At 42.7% G+C, this 16,133-nt stretch overlaps 1 protein-coding gene across 4 annotated transcripts in view; it reads right to left on the reverse strand.

Annotated features, from left to right (window-relative positions):
• DPP6 (dipeptidyl peptidase like 6) overlaps positions 1–16,133 on the reverse strand; it is a 559,441-nt gene that overhangs the window by 246,308 nt on the left and 297,000 nt on the right. The window contains exon 1 of one of the 4 annotated variants that reach the window (XM_033009668.2): positions 9,913–10,377. The exons of the other annotated variants lie outside the window; for them this stretch is intronic. Within the exon in view, the coding sequence (XP_032865559.1) occupies positions 9,913–9,969 (57 nt within the window). The 5' untranslated portion in view covers positions 9,970–10,377. Of the gene's footprint in view, positions 1–9,912; positions 10,378–16,133 lie in introns of those variants that run through there. 4 annotated transcript variants of the gene reach the window in all.

Consider the following 16,133-nt stretch of genomic DNA (forward strand, 5'->3'; position numbering starts at 1 on the left):
TGCTTTGCCATAGACTGTTTTGTATAATTAAAATTCCATGACTTCATGCCTCTTCTCCCTCTCATTTTAATATGGGCTAAGTTGCAATATGTTTTCCCTGTCCATCCTTGAGCTTCTCTCAAGTAGTCACAAAATGATGCATATGCATTTGAAAATAACCTGCTTGCTCCTGGCCATGAAAGCGGAAAGATAAAAGTGTAAGGCTGTCAGCATACTTAAGGATGGTTACAACTTAATGTACCATTCATTAATTCCTACAACCATATTAAGATTAAGTATCAGACCCCTTTAAACCCTACACAAAAAGAGTTGAGAGGTTGGTCACAGTGTGTGACTAAGCTAAATTAAAGACCCAAAATGCATTCCACATACTATGATACTGTATACATTCACCCCCAGTCAATTCCATGTTTATTATAGTATCTCTGACAAGCTAAATTAACAATAAATTAAAGTCTAAGTTGTGATTTCACTTTTCACAATAATACACTACAACGAAGCCTTAAATATCTGCATGTAACTATTCGGCTACAGACATAAGCGAAGGTAATGGAGTCAAAAACTGCAGACTAATTGCTTCAGATGAAGGCTTATTATCTCTCCAATTTCAAGCTCTGCAGCAGTTAAGCAGGAATATAAACTACTTTAATCAAGGCATTTTGAATCTTTATATAAAATTTACTTTTATTTTTATCTCAGTTTTTATAAACAATAAAAACAACAGCCATTTGTTTTCACTGACAAAAGTAAGAATGTAAGCAGAAGGGTTAAAAAAAAAAACCCCACTCAACAGTTCAGCCTTCAGATTTGCTTGTTTTTACTATTTCACTCTTCCTGCACATGATCATCTGCAATTCGGCTTTTTTAAGGTGGACATGGAGACAGGGAAATGCCTTCCAACAGCACTCCTCACTCGCATGGATGCAAGGAGATTGCCCCATCCTTTTGTCAATCTCTTCCATCAAGGCTGCTCAGCCATGATGCTGACACTGCAGGGCTATTTAACAAGACAAGATCCCAAAACAGAGTCCCTGTTATGCCTCTGTGACCAGATGTTGTCCAGCAGATTGGGACAAATCCCACTCTGAGAAATTATGGTCTATCTGCACTTTTCACCTGCAATTTCCATCACAAAATAATATCTCATAATAGTAATAGCCATACGTTGCTTGCCAGTTACCATACATCATGCCTACAGCACACAGGTTGTCTCTCAAAAGAAAAAAAAGCTTTACTCCAGCAACAGCAAGGGCAAGACAACCAGGGATGGGTAATACCAGGGACAATGAGGGAAGCAGAGCCCTTTCCCTGGGCAAGAAGAGGACCTTAACCCTTTTCTTCCTCTTGTTCTTCTGAGAATCTTCTCTCCTGGCAAAGACAGCTGCTGCTTTTTCCCCACTGCACCCACCATGTGACAGAATAGAAGTCAGTGTCTTTATTTAATGTGATATTTAAGTACTTATTTTGAAGGCAGGGTGTTTCTGAGGAGACACAGGGTACCTGAGAGCTGGCAAAAATATAGCTGTTTTCACTGCTTCCCTCAAGGCAGGCAGGTAAACAGTTACCAGTGAGTTATATGTTGGAGATACTGAGACAAAGCACCACCCAACGTCACCGCATGAATGCCCAGCAAAGGCAAGAGAGGCAGTGCTCTGAACTCCCTCTGTCACACGGGGCTTGCAGCTAGTCCTCACCTTGCACCTCATTCCTCTGTTGGTGTCACAACTTCATCCACACGCTGCATGGAGAGCAGCCACTGTCCCTCACTGTGAGCCTTTATGAAAGCTGCGAAGCTGGTTGAGATCTTCCATGAAATGCATTGCTGGGAATGACCAGCGTCATTGCTGCTCTGTACAACTTGGCTGTTGTACGGGGGACTATTACCCTAACCCTAACTCTGTACAACATGGAGAGAGTTGATTTTCCTCCTTCTCCTGCCTCATTTCTCCTGCTGCCACCTCCCTATGGGACAGGGAAGCATGCCGCCATGTGCTCCCTGATGTCTATCTGCAGCTTCTTTCTCTACAAGCATCTCTCACCACCAAATCCAATCATACTTCTGCTGTAATTTCCATAACTCCTCCAGATAGTTGATAGATACCCTCTACCCCACTCTTCTCCCCTCATTTTCCTTGATTTGTGAAGGATTTTCACCAATGGTGGTGGGAAGTAGACATGTACCAGGCTCTGGGCTTCAGCTTTGGCTCTAGACTCATTCTGACTTTCAGGAAGATGCTCTCTATCAACCTCCTGAGCCCTTAACTTCAGCATCTGGCTTCCACTTCTGAACGGTTTTGTTTTTACCCTTGACCACACATATCCCTGGGTTGTCATCCCCCCATTTCATTTTTCATTTCATCTCTATGGCTTCTAATTACACCACAGTTTTCCTATTAAAAAAAAAAAAACAAACCCAAACCTGAATTACTGCTTCCCAAAAAAGGTCTATTTGCATTATGCAGCAGAGATCTGAAAGGTGCATCTCTATCTTACCTCAAACTATAAAATTGCTTCAACTTCCAAAAAACTTAGAATCAGATACGATCCCAAAATTCTATGCATTATCTCTTTCTCATTTGCAAGTTTGCTTATAACTATCTGAAGTCCTGCCAGAATTTACCTTTATCTTGATCTTTTCCTGACGAAATTCTTATTCATATCTAAGGCTTCAGAATGAATTTTAACTTTCAGGTTTTCTCCTATGACTTCTTCCCTACCTTCTCTAAATGTCAAAGAGTACATCTCTCTGATATCTCAGGTATTTGTGAACCTTAGTTACTACAGTATCTCAGAACTTCATATTTCATGTACTTATCCTCAGGAGACCCCCAGGTCTTTTTTTTTTTTTTTTTTTTTCCCAATTTAAGGCAACAATGGACTATCTCAGCAGAAGAACAGCTGCTGACTGCCACTGAGGACCCAAGTCTAACACTCTTGCTCAAAGCCACAATGGAAGTCTGCAGCACAAGAAGCACTAAGTTCCATGCTCTAACCACTGAACTATCACTCAAAGCCACCTGATAATCCCACTCAAGATTTGCTCTTAAATCAGAAATGAATACTAACTCACCTTTCCATTCTTGATCACCTCCATTGATTTCAAATATAGGTTCCTCTCTAAATTTCTGTTTAACAAAGGTTTTGCAACCTTGATCAATGTACTCCTCTCACTTCTGTAATCAGTTCTTCTCCATGTCTGCAGTAGCCTTTTGGAGGAGGTGTGTTCTCAGCTGTCCTGTGCTATTGCTGCCATCACTCTCCTTTCTCTGAATCTATTTTACTTACTTAAAGCCCGCTTAAGAGTCAGAGAAGGAAGGATGAAAGGACAAAAACAAGGAGGAAAGGAAGGAAAAAAGAAAGGGCAAAAGAGCAGAAGACTTGAATGCAAAACATACAAAATAAACTACATAAATAATAAATATTACTGTACTCTACATCATTTTAAAAGTGCTACCTTATCTCATATCATCCAAAGTGACCATGATTCACCTCAACTTAATGCTTAATAAAGATCACAAAGAAGCAGCATTCAAGGCATAAGAACTGAAAGCAGGTGAAACCATTGTTCACAAAATGAATGTAGCAATGCATAGCACTGCTAATGGACCACAACTGGAATGAAGCATCAGATGCTCAAAGATAAGCACTTAAAAAAAAAATACAACCTAAGAAGATTTTTTTTTTTCTTGTGGAGTTCAAACATACTCTGATGACCCCTAGATAACTGACAAAGTTCAGAGACAAATTATTCTGTCTTGATCCTACAGCAAAAGAAAGACTTAATGAGAAGGACTGCAGTGCAAGGTACCTCTGCTAGGAATGGAAGGAGCAGCAGTCAACCAGCACTGTCCCAAGGACAAGAGGAAGAGCACCTCCCACTTGACTTGTCAAGGTATAGCCAGAGAGTAAAGCATACACAATCTCCAGCAGCATCTTATGGAAGTATACGACCCTTAGAAGCTGTGTTCTTAGAAGATCGCCAACCATAATGCAGTCTTGACACATCTGAGGCCTTCCAGAAGCACTTCCATTTCAGTACTGAACACCAAAAAAGCTTTTCTACAGCCTTCTCCTTTTGAGACTCTAGTTTTATGTCAAACATGCTCCTTTCCATCCCTGTCCCTCCCTCCCCATTGCTTAGCTGCCCGCATTCCTCATGGCAAATTAACAGCTTGAAAAAACTGCCAGTTTGATGCAATTTCATGTTCTTTAATACAGTGCTGTCAGGAGCACTATTACAGAAATTTAATCTCTTGAGAAATAGATCAGATACCATTAACAGAATGAAGCACAAATGTTCACTATGACTTCCTGAATAAAGTCTGTGTTGGGTCTACAATAAGGTATGCAATTTGCAGAGTTGTTACCAAGAACAAGAGCATTGTCTTATTGCACAATTTTATTATGCACTTAAACTAACACTAAACAGTCCCATTACAACCACAAAAAACACCTTTGTTTTCTATACAAGGTAGGGTCAGGTTTATCTTCTTTCCCTTCTTTTTGGCAGACACCTTCCAAAAGTTGACATCACTCCTGATTTCTGCACAGCTGTAATAACCAGCACCAGAATACTGCAGCAAGACAGCGAGAATGAGGGATTCTCACAAGCAGGGACTCACCTTTGGGATATGACAGTTTTCAACTCCAGCCAAGAACGTAGGAGCTCTGCTATCACAAGTCACTGAGATAATACGCTAAATTAGTTCATCTCCTGGGAGACTCACTCCCACCTGTTCAACAGCTCCAGGCCAAGCTCCTTTCAGCCCACTGTTGAATCTGGGTACTGCAGAAGTATGTCACGGTGCTCTTCAACTCCTCTGCGTGGATTTTATGCCACTGGGATGCTGCAGTGGGAAGTCTGACTGTGCCAGCTAATGGAACCATAAATCAGGGCTCTCTTGTAATGCATTCACAGTGCAATCTGCTTCCAAACATAAAGCTACAATGCACAGTCTTGAACCTTGCTAAGAAGACGTGGAGGATTCAGTAGTGATTCTTTGTAGTCTAGCATATACAGGTGATGGTACTGACAAATAAAAGTCCAAAGTCCCTTCCCTGTTTCAACAGATAAAATACACAACTTACAATATGTGCCTCAACCTGCTGTACACTATAGCCTGTCTAAAACATGAAGGGATCCTGCACTCTTTGGAGCCAATTGTATTGCTCACATTATTTATGGAGACTTTAGTGTCACAGAGAATCAGGATAGTTACAGTCTTTCAGGTAAAGCATGTTGAAACAACGAAGACATTTGGCACCCAGGAACAATGGTTTTCTAGACAACACTCGGGTAAGCAGAGCAGATCTGGAATGTTTTTAAGATACACCTCACAGGGAAAAAAACCCAACCAATCAAAACCCAAACATTTAAGAATATCTCCAGATACAGGATCACAGCTCACATCAACTTACGTTTATTTAACTGCATCTTCCCATCCCTACTAAAGACATGTGGGGTGCATCTAGTACTTTTATTCAATTCAGAACTGCACCACTGAGCAAATCTCTCAGTTGTATCCATCTACCATGCTCTAACATATTTTACAGTAGCCTCAGACCACACAAACTGCCTTCCTTTTTGGATCAAGCTAAGTGAGAAGATGCTGTTCAATCACTATTGGACATTCACACTGGTCTGGAACTAGTCTGAAATAGCCTCCTGTCCAAAATGTGTGTTTGGGACCTCAATACCATCTCTTTCACTCTCATAGGTTCGGTCCACAGTACTTCCCAATGTAATCACCCCCATATTTTTTAATCTGCTCTGGGAATGAAGTAATAGCATTGGACTCAGCTCAAAATAGTTGAGGGTATTTATGACCTTGAAGGAAGACAGCAGGGCAAACAGGGATCAACACGCTCTGCTATCAGAATCCCAGAACTACTTGAATTACAATTATGTAGGGGAGAAACCTCCATAATGATCCTAAAGTGCACCCTTTTTTTCTTATTTGGATAAATTTACTCAAATAGAGGCACATTTCAGCATATTATATTAGATACTCCAACTGTACTCACTCTTCAATATACTACAGTCTATTTCAGTGAAGTAGAGTGGCAGGGGAACATTACGAGCATAAAATATTAATCTTTCCATCATTTTATTCCTGAGTCTGGCCTAGGTTTTCCAAGTTATACAAGTTCTTTTTCCACTTGAAGACACCTATTATTCGGAATTCCATCTGTTCTGTAAAATTCAAAATTGATTACCTTAATGACAGCTAATAGGCAGAACTGTTCTATTGATCTGACTTCACTTCTCCACAGAGCCCACTTCAATAAAAAGTCAGCCCTCAAGCTATTTCCCTCCTTACTTAATTTTTGGTCTTTTACATGGAGCTGCATGCAAACAATCATTAACAACCTTGTCTAAGACATGTGAACATTTAGGAGTAGGATCTTTCTCTCTGTAAGTCCAGGACAGTTCTCTATACAGTAAAACAAACAGGAACAATCATTTATTCTGAGTGTTCAAGTACCCAGTTAACCAACCAACATTTCAAATACGTTTTATAAGATGTGTTCTTTGAGAATCTGTGATCCTGTTATGCTTGATATGCTGACTCATTTTTTAAAATACTTAAAACTCTCATATTAGCATTATGCCTATTGCTACATTTTCATTAAAAAACAATACTTATTTTTATGTATGATTCTAGAGATATTTACATACAAATACAAACATACAAAGACTTGGGTTAAATTAAGATAACAAATTTACAGGCTTATGTTAAAACACAAAGATCTTCAGCCAGTGTAAATTACTAAAGCACATTGACCCCGTACTTCACCTGTTGTTGCTATTTTTTAATTTTTTAATGGAAAAGTGGTTTTAATGGTATATCCAAACATCCAGCTAACAACCCCCAAGACAGAGAACAAGCCAGATCCCAAGTATATTAGGGTCTGCAGGCTTTTATAAGGACTTCTGATCATTGTGTCTATAAGAAAGCCAACTGTAATCATTGTACACTGCACGGCATCCAACTCCAGCCATTTGAACAAGAAACCATAGCTATGTCAAAAGTATCTAAGTATACAGAGGCAACCGCATTCAACTTACATCTCAATCAAGCAATCACAACTTGACAGTAACAGACAGTATTACACATCACTTACAGGATGTTTTCCGTAATTGATGCCCAAAAGACTTAAAGTTCAGACTCACAAAACAGACAAGCAACAAGATAAATGATTAAAATTCTGAATAGTTTAACTGGCATGGAGGTTAGCAACATCTCTTATCAGAACAAAACTGTATAGAAACATTTTTAATTAACAAAGAGAAGAAAGGGATACTTATTGCATGTCTTCAAGCAGGTAAGGCAGTGCATTGCTTATCTCTACATTCCAATAATTTTCTAATTATTATAATTTTTGTAAATCTCAAGACAGAATATGCCTTCATTTGCATATAGATACATGTGTCTGAATTATATTTTTGAATTTATGCTCGCAAAGCTTCTGCAGATGTTTTCAAACTTTCCCCACCCTGTTCCTGCAGTGTCTTTTTGTGCTCAACTTCTATTCAGGTTAGCATGGTAGGACACAGAATAGACTTAAGTGACACAGTCACTTGTGTCAGTTGCCTGCCTCTGGATCCAGGGGATGTCACAGTAAGGAATACAGAAAGGGGACAGTCACAATCTCTCAGGAAAGCAGCAGCTGCTTCTGAGAAAGACTCGGTCCTCTATAGACAAACTAGTACTTTGCTTTCAATTTTCTCCCAGCTACAATTTTCAGTTTCTTGATCAGTTTTAAGCAAGAAAAAGTCTCAGCAATTCTTGATATGCACAAGCCTGAAATAGAATTTCAGCTGGAAATATAATTTAGATAGAGCCTTTTTTCAGTTATGAACTGTTTTAAATAAAACAAGGGTTTAAATTTGCTTTTGGTGTTGGAACATAAAAATGCACTCAAATCAATGGACACAGATTGGATTCGACTCCCCACTGTCAAGCCATTTTACTAATAATGTATTGTGAAAACAAAAACAATCATGAGAGTGAGCAAAGTTGCTTACAGACTCAAACATTAATATTCATCAATATCAACGACATTTATATATGCTTAATATTTCTATTTCATGTTCACACTAGGGCAGATCTGAGAGAGCATTACTTTCAGAATATTTAAGTGTACCATATGGGTATAATTGCAACTCAATCAGCTATAGAATATATTCAATCAAGAGTCTACATAATACTAAAAACCTATTCTGAGCATTTTATACTTCATATGGGAAAAGCAAAGTAGCAAAGACATGGCATGCCAATAGCAAAATGGCAATAGGCAGGTAATACTACTTAAAACGGAAACAGTGCTCCTTTATAAAAGGCTTGCACTCCTTGACTTACAAAGCCTGACACTTTTACACAGCTTCAAGAAGAAGGAGGGGACAGCCCCACAGATCTCTTTGTTCAGAAAAGGCACTTATACACCCCTGCCTCCCAGAAACACAGCTAGACTAATTTTAGTCTGTAGCAAACAGTGGCAAAAATACGTATTTTAAAAAGCAATAGACAGAGAAGCAGAGAAGCCTGACAGATGTAAGGTCAGATGAAGGCACAGTTTCTTTAACCTCAGTATCAAAGTTGTTTTCTTCATTTTCACTGAACCATTGAGCCTGTTTTGGCCATTAGTAAAATGTCACCCTGAAAATGCAGATTATATGATACTACTTGTGGTGTCTAGTGCCTTACCATGCTTTTCCCTTCCCCAATTCCATAAAATAAAGCTCCAAGAAAAAAAAAAAAAAAAAAAAAAGAAAAACCAATGTGCGAGGCTCTCAGCCTATCAAGCCAGTAAGAACTATTTTAAGAATTAATTTGTGTCCTGAGAGATCTGTTTAAATTATCCTTCCATGCTGTCCTAACCGAAGATTAAAGCAGTGAACTTCCAATGTCTTAAGAAGACAAAAATTGAAGAACTGGAGCGTACAGGCTCCTCCATGGTCCCCCCAAGTCATGGGGCTGAGTGCGGGGAGGATGGAGCTGCTGATCTGCTCGTGCTCCAGGAGCTCGTGCTCTCAGCAGGAGCTGAGGGATCGCAACCAGACTGTCCCTTATGCCACCACTTTTTAATTATGCCTATCCTTTATAGCTGAGGGTATGTCCTTTTTTTCTACCACCCGCTGCTTTTGACAGGGAAAGTTTTGACTTCATTCTGTCCTGGTAAGTGTAGGCAGATAGGAATACCTTCTAAAAACCAGGCATGACAGAGAAAATCAAGTCCTTAACTTTCTACCTCTACAGAAATACATAAAGCACCTACCAAGAGAAATAAATTAATCAAGTTCAGACATGGTGTGAGCACTGCAATTTTCCCCAAAGTCAACAGGAGTTATACCCACTTAGAGATGTTTTTTGCTCCCCCCCCGCCATCACTGCTTGCACACGCACAGCCTGAGCACACGCTGTACTCTGAAGTGTCCCTCCAAGAAAATGTCAGAGAAAAAAAAATCCCTGAAAGTGCATGACAAAGTAAGAAGCTGAAACCCACTTTTGCAATGTTATATCCCTCTGCAGAGGGGCTGTTAAAGATCCCTATCCCCTTCCCCCAGTGAGAAGGGGCCTCTGTCCCAGCAGCCTGCCCCCCCACCCTGCCCCCCCCACCCTGTACGTAAGGAACAAGTTACAGGACAAACCTCTATAGCCTTCAGCAAGAGGTACAGGCTGTTAAAAATAGCACAATTTCAGCTTCCCCCCCCAGCCTCCACACACACGGAGAAAGCAGACCTTGAACCCAGCTACACAGTACTTTCCTTCTACTGACTGGTGACTCAGTTGACAATTTTAGGAATGCACACCAAAAAGATTAAAAAAATAAAATAATAATGATACAAGAAACACAGAGCTATACAATGCAAATATGTATTTGTTTGAAATTGAGGAAAATAAGCATTACCTGTTCTTGTTGTTGGGCTTGTTTCCCTGATGCATTTTGCTCCTTGGCTGTAGTCATGCTCACCTATTTGTGCCCACTGCAGTGGCAAACAGGATTTTACAGTGTGTGTGTGTGTGTGTGTAAGCTTGTCTGTGTGTGTTCAGACATACACGCACACACACACACACACACAAAGACTAAAGGGATAAGGATGAGTAACTAGTCCATCACTTAATCACCAGCTGAGAAATTTCCCACCCCCACAAAAAGAAATAAATAAAAATGCAATGTAAAAAAACACTAGTCTAGCTGTCTTCCCCCTTGAGCCTCTAAAATAAAAGCAGAAGCAGGAGCAGAGAGAAGGATGCTGTGGGGGCTTCTTCAATTAGCAACAGCCTCTGCAATCGTCACAGAAACAATGATAACTGCTTGGCAACCAGCAACTGGCAGCTCGGAGCCGGGAGGCAGCGATGTGGTCCTCGCTCCCCACCTCCCCGGCGGCAGCCCGCGCGTTGCGCATGCACCCGCTGCCTCGCAGCACAATGTGCCGCTCGCCGGCGATGTGCAGAGCCAGAGCTCGGCCGTCAGCCCCCTCCCACAGCCTGGGGAGAGGGGCCGCAGGCGCTCACGAACGAAATCCCTCATTCCCCGGCGCCACGGGCGACGGGAGTCCCGCGGATGCGGAGTTTCTGGATAGACGCGCTCTCGTCTTCTCCCAACTTGCGGAGGTTTCAGTGACCGGGCATCCCCCGGCTGTGAAACCCAAGCTGTGCCGAGGGCAGCCTCTGCCCCACTGCCGGGGCAGTTTTGGAGGATGCAGCGTGCACTCCCAGGGAAGCAGGTTCCCACTGATGGGACGCTAAGAGCACCAATGCTCCCCGGGTTGCTGATTGCCTCAGCGGCACCTTCACCAGGGAAAAACATGCCCCCCGCCTCCCCCCGGCCCTCTCCGTGTCCCTGATGCGACAGGGGCCACTCTGAATTTCTGACAGTGTGGCTGCCATGTAGGTCACATTGCAGGGTGACACACCAGCGTGTGCTGCCTGCTCCGCTCCACGCTGCCGTAGCTCGCTCCCTGCAGACTCCTTGCCATAGCAGAGATCTCTCCAACACGGCAGAGCTGTCAAACAAGCCTTCCTAGCCAGCTCTCCCACCTTGCTGTCAGCGTGGGGTGACATGGGGTGTGCCTGAGCATGAGGCATAAAGCATGTCCCACTCTCCACTAACCCTCAGGGGACCTTACGTAGTGGGACAAAACCTGGAGCAGCATGAAGGTTGTTCAATATTTGCTCGGCTCTGATGCAAGCCCTTGCTCACCTCAACATCAGGTGACATGAAACTGCCCTGTTGATGTTTTTCCCCTCCTCACCTCTTTCCCGGCACACCCAACAGACTGGACTGGGCTGGGACAAGCCCAGAGCTCACCTCTGTGCTGTGGCACTGTAAAAGCTAAATGTTTTCTCACTCATGTGATACTGGGATCTCTGCTGAGTCTGCAGATAACCAGCTAAGGAAAGGGAACATCAGAATATTTATCTGACAAGGAAGTGATTATGCCCCATTTGATTCTCAATTTTACAACACAGATCTATTATACAAGGTCACATTCACCCAGAACACAACTCTGCTAGAGGCAACATCTCCTTACACCCGGGATAAAGTTGATCCTTGGTTCAGGGACAGATCAATCACAGGCCAAATTTTTCTAGAGATTATCTATCTACTAGCCACCACTCAGACCTCCTAAGCATTTCTGCATTTTCACCATTATATATCACATCAGTTCATAGAAACTACAACATAAAAGATCTGCAAAGCAGAATTGTGCTGGTAGGAAACTGGACAACCTTGCCTGGACCCAGGTGCCAGGATCCAGTCAACAGCTCATTAAAAAAAAGTGAATAGCACCTTTCTAACAAGAAGCAATAATGTACATTGAAATCTAACAGCCTGTGTCAACCTCTTGCTAGGTTACACTGCGACACAGTCCCAGTTAGCATTGCAATTTCATCTCTTTAGTCCCAACACTTTTAGTCACAATATTTTGTATATGTTTATAGTGAGGTTATTCTTGCTCATACATTTTTCCCCAGACATCAGAACAGAATAGCTTTCAAGGTCTTATATAAGTGGATCAGTTTGAATTTTCCAATTGGCTTGGTCTATTTTTCTACCTGTTGTGGGTAGTAATGAAGGCTTAATTTACTCGACACTTTTGCTATTTTTCTTTCCAAGGGGAATTCAAATGAAACAAAACTGTATTTAGTTTTGGTTTTGTTTTGTTTTGTTTTGTTTTTTTTTTTACTTCCTTACATTATATCCTGGAAATTTCTGCAAAGCAGATCCCTTTCAAAACATAGACTATTCACTGTGTCCCTGAACCCTCAGTAGTTACACTGGCAATCACTGAACTTAACTGCATTGTTACAGAAATAACTATATTTGTACCTGTCTATTTACCCCTGCATGCCCTCCCCATGTATATTCAGTTCTTGCACAGTCAACAATTTAGGTCACACAGTTTTCACTAGTTTTCTGGAAATGGCCACTCTTCCTTACAATGTAGATTTTTTCCACTAAGCTTGTTGTTGGACACATAAGAAGTTAATTGTGTTAATTAGTCCAGCAGTTAGCTATGCAAATACATATGGCTTAGCCTCATTACATAGGTGCATTACGATGCTGATTGTTCTCACTGCACCTCCCAATGTTTTGGCACAGCTACCCCGGTGTTATTGAAATGACTTGATCTCTCTGCCTGGTGGTACCTCTCTGTCACCCCTGACTTGTGGGGGGACTTCCATCCCCTCAGATGGCCACGAGCTGCAGCTCTCTGCCAGGAGGAACGTGGAAGCAGAGGACAGTCACATCCTCCAGCTCTCTGCCACCATCCTTCCTTGATCTAAGGGATTCAGACGTTGCCAAACACCTCCCAGGGAGATGCTAGAGGCAGAAGCAGTGGACATTGCCATTCAGAAATACTCATTACTAACAGGCACAGAATAAGCTGCTCACATACTAGCAGGGCTGAGACCATCCTTCCTGACCCATGTGCTATGTTAAGGTACCAACTTTACTGCTTGGCTGAGTCATCACCTATGAAAGATTAATACATCCCTATCACATGACAAGAATCAGTATCTGCCAACCCCAGCAGCTGCCCAGGCAGAAGGATTTATACAGTCCCATTCAGGGCATTGGAGGAGGCACTGGCAGACAAGGACCCTGGGAATATGACCTTCCAATCCATCCCACCCCACAGCATCCCAGCTGATCACAGGGATACAGTCTGCACAATGCTCCTCCCTGCCAGGTTTTAAGATGCATCAGGCTGTTCATCCCCCTACCCCCCATCATTTGCACCACGTTTGTCTCCACTGGTTGCCTGGGCTATGTGCAAGGTCTATCTCCAGGCTTGCTCCTGGCCACACAAGCTCTATTCCCATCACGAGCATCCTCCATTAATCCATGTGGTCCAAACCATGCCACCACTGGGACAGCTCAGGAGCACCGCTGTCAGCACAGACACCTTTCCTTATTAACTAAGACACATATTCAAAACGCCAACTACAGCCATGTGAATGGCATCCCCACATGACAGCTCCTCCAGCACCATGGCAGGACAGACAGCCATTTCCCTCCAATAAGGAGAGAAACCAGTGACAGGTGAAAGGAAACATTCCCAGCTTCTCAACTCATCTTCACCCACAGTGCTTGTTTCAACAAAATCATGCAGTGCTGCAGTAAGACAGATAATTTTTAACTACCTTTTAACAAATTAAACATACGTATCCTAAAGACTTTCCTTTTAGAAGGGAAGTGTTTCATTCTCTTGAGATTGGCAGGAACAGGACTGTGGTCTGGGTTTATTCTCAAAACACTCCTTGGAGTTCTTGGAGACCATCTCTACCACCACCATAAAGCTCCCTCATGCTCAAAGGCTGCTGCAAACCTTGCACACTGCAAATGGGAAATAATGCTGCAATGGCTCTGGAAGACAAGATGGACTAAAACCTTAAAAAGCCATCTCCATGAAGACCTATAAACTCTTAGGAGCTAAAGCACAATAACTGTTGTTTATGACCATGCATTACAATAACGCATGGTAGGGAAAGAAGCAATTTGTTATTGCTCCCAACCATTTTTAAGCAGATCAGTTTACTAAGACCATCCTTGATTCCGCCCCTCCATGTAGGTAGAGGTCTCTGCTGCCCATGGATGCAGAGCAGCCCCTTCATGGGAAGCAGCAATGGGCTTTCAAGAGTCAGTGCAGAGCATTCCCATCCCCTGCAAGCTACTGGGGCCAGGTCCAGCAGCAGCCTGTGCTCACAGGGAGCCCTCCAGCTGCACGCGACTGTTCCAAGGAGTATAGACTAAGCAAGGGCAGCAGTGAGCCTGCAGCAGCAGTGAGTACAGTTATTGGATGCAGAACCCTTCTGCTCCTTTGAAACCTGGGGTTCTGGCGGTACCACACTGGACTATTTATTCCCCCTTCATTACCACATCAAAGAAGTTGAAGCCAGTGGGCAGAAATGAATTCTACTTGATTAACTATACTTTGAACAGTCTGCTAATGTTCTCCCCTGTCCAGATAAAGACCAGATCCCATGGAGAGCTACGTATCTAAAATTTTTAGTGGGCCTAAACCATTAGTGCCTGGGGTGTGGTAATGTGTTGCTTCCAGCAGAACACACCACACCATTTGCTTTTGTACAGTCTTTGTGAGCTTCACACTCACTACCAGTTCCCATTGGTTTGGTTGGCTTGTTGTGAGTTCAAGGAGGACACATGGCCCAGGAAAGCACACACTCTGTCAAGCTATGACAACATAAACACCTTCTCACAGGTGGGTTACAAAGGGGAAGTCCTAAGGGCTACAGGTTTTTAGGATACAGTGTTATGGAGGTAGTAGATGTTAGTAAGATAACTCAGGAAGAGAGACAGTCTGCCAGCACAGACACCCACTGTAAGAAAGGTGAGATGAGCCTGTAAAAATGCAGCCATATATTTTAGCATTCAATCATTTAAAAGGTTACTGATGTAGCTTGGATCAAAACAGGCCCACAGGGTGCATTGGTGCTGCTTTCCGGCAGGGGAGATGGCAGGGTGGGACACAAGGCTGACAGCTCCTGGTAGCTCCAGCAGCAACTATCTGAGAAGAAGGTCTTACTTGACCCATGCTCTTCTAAGACCAGTGGCATAGTCCCAAAAAGTAAATCCATTTAATCTCCAAGTCAATTTAATTCATTTGCAGCTGCCTTATTGCCCCAACATTCCAGCTTTCCTAGAGAATTTCAAAGAGGAACAAGAGGGTAAAGTCTGTACAAAGCAGGCTGTCCACAGCATCATCACAGTCCTGCAGATGTGCCAAGGCATGCTGGTGACCAATTAATTCTCCTCAGTCCCAGTACCAACACTCCATCCACACAAAAAGCAATGGCACAGCCCCTCTTCATTCTGAACCTCTGTGGCCCAGGTGCAATGAGCCAGAGGTATCTGTGCTCCTCCACTGCAGAACCTTTTGGAGATCAGGCATTCCACATATAGGGAATGCCAGAGCAGAAGAGTGAGCTGTAAAACAACGAGGGCTGCATGGTTAAAAACTCTCTTTAAAGGAGTTTATGCTTTTAGATGCTGCAAAAGCAGCCAGACATCCTGGCTGATCATTCTGGAGATCTCTGTTCTGTTATCATCTGAATAAGCTTTGGAGAGGGAGAATTTAATTTTGTTTTGTTCTGAAAGCACAGTTTGTGCCCTGCCCCTCTCCAAGAATGTGACAACAGTAATATCACATTATTGTACAGCAACGTCCCCAGTCAGAATTGGGAATTGGAAATGCTTAGATGGTAGATCAACTGACATCAGCCCTACTCCTGCAAAGTCTGCAGAGCATCCCTATTGCTTACACACCATCCCCAGCACTGCTTCTCAACATTGTTCTTATTAGGCAATCACAAAACCACTTAATCTCATTCCAAATTAATCCCTGTCTTTGGCAAGGCTTCTCAGCATGTCAAAGGGCATCCCCAAAATAGTTTTATTATAATGGGTGAAAAAGCTTTGGCCTTTAAGGTTATGTATTAATTAGCTTTATCTTGCACCAGCCCTGCTAGTGTTGCTCCTCTCTGGTTGTCTCTAACATGTTTGCCCTGCCAAAGGTTAGTCACAGTGGAGTCTCTATGCCCAGATGAATTTTCAGAAGCTCCACTGAGGACCTCTGTGGTTTGGCAATCCATTCAGAT

This window comes from Tyto alba, unplaced genomic scaffold (genome assembly GCF_018691265.1).
Source record: "Tyto alba isolate M040663 unplaced genomic scaffold, T.alba_DEE_v4.0 Super-Scaffold_38, whole genome shotgun sequence".
NCBI lineage: Eukaryota > Metazoa > Chordata > Aves > Strigiformes > Tytonidae > Tyto > Tyto alba.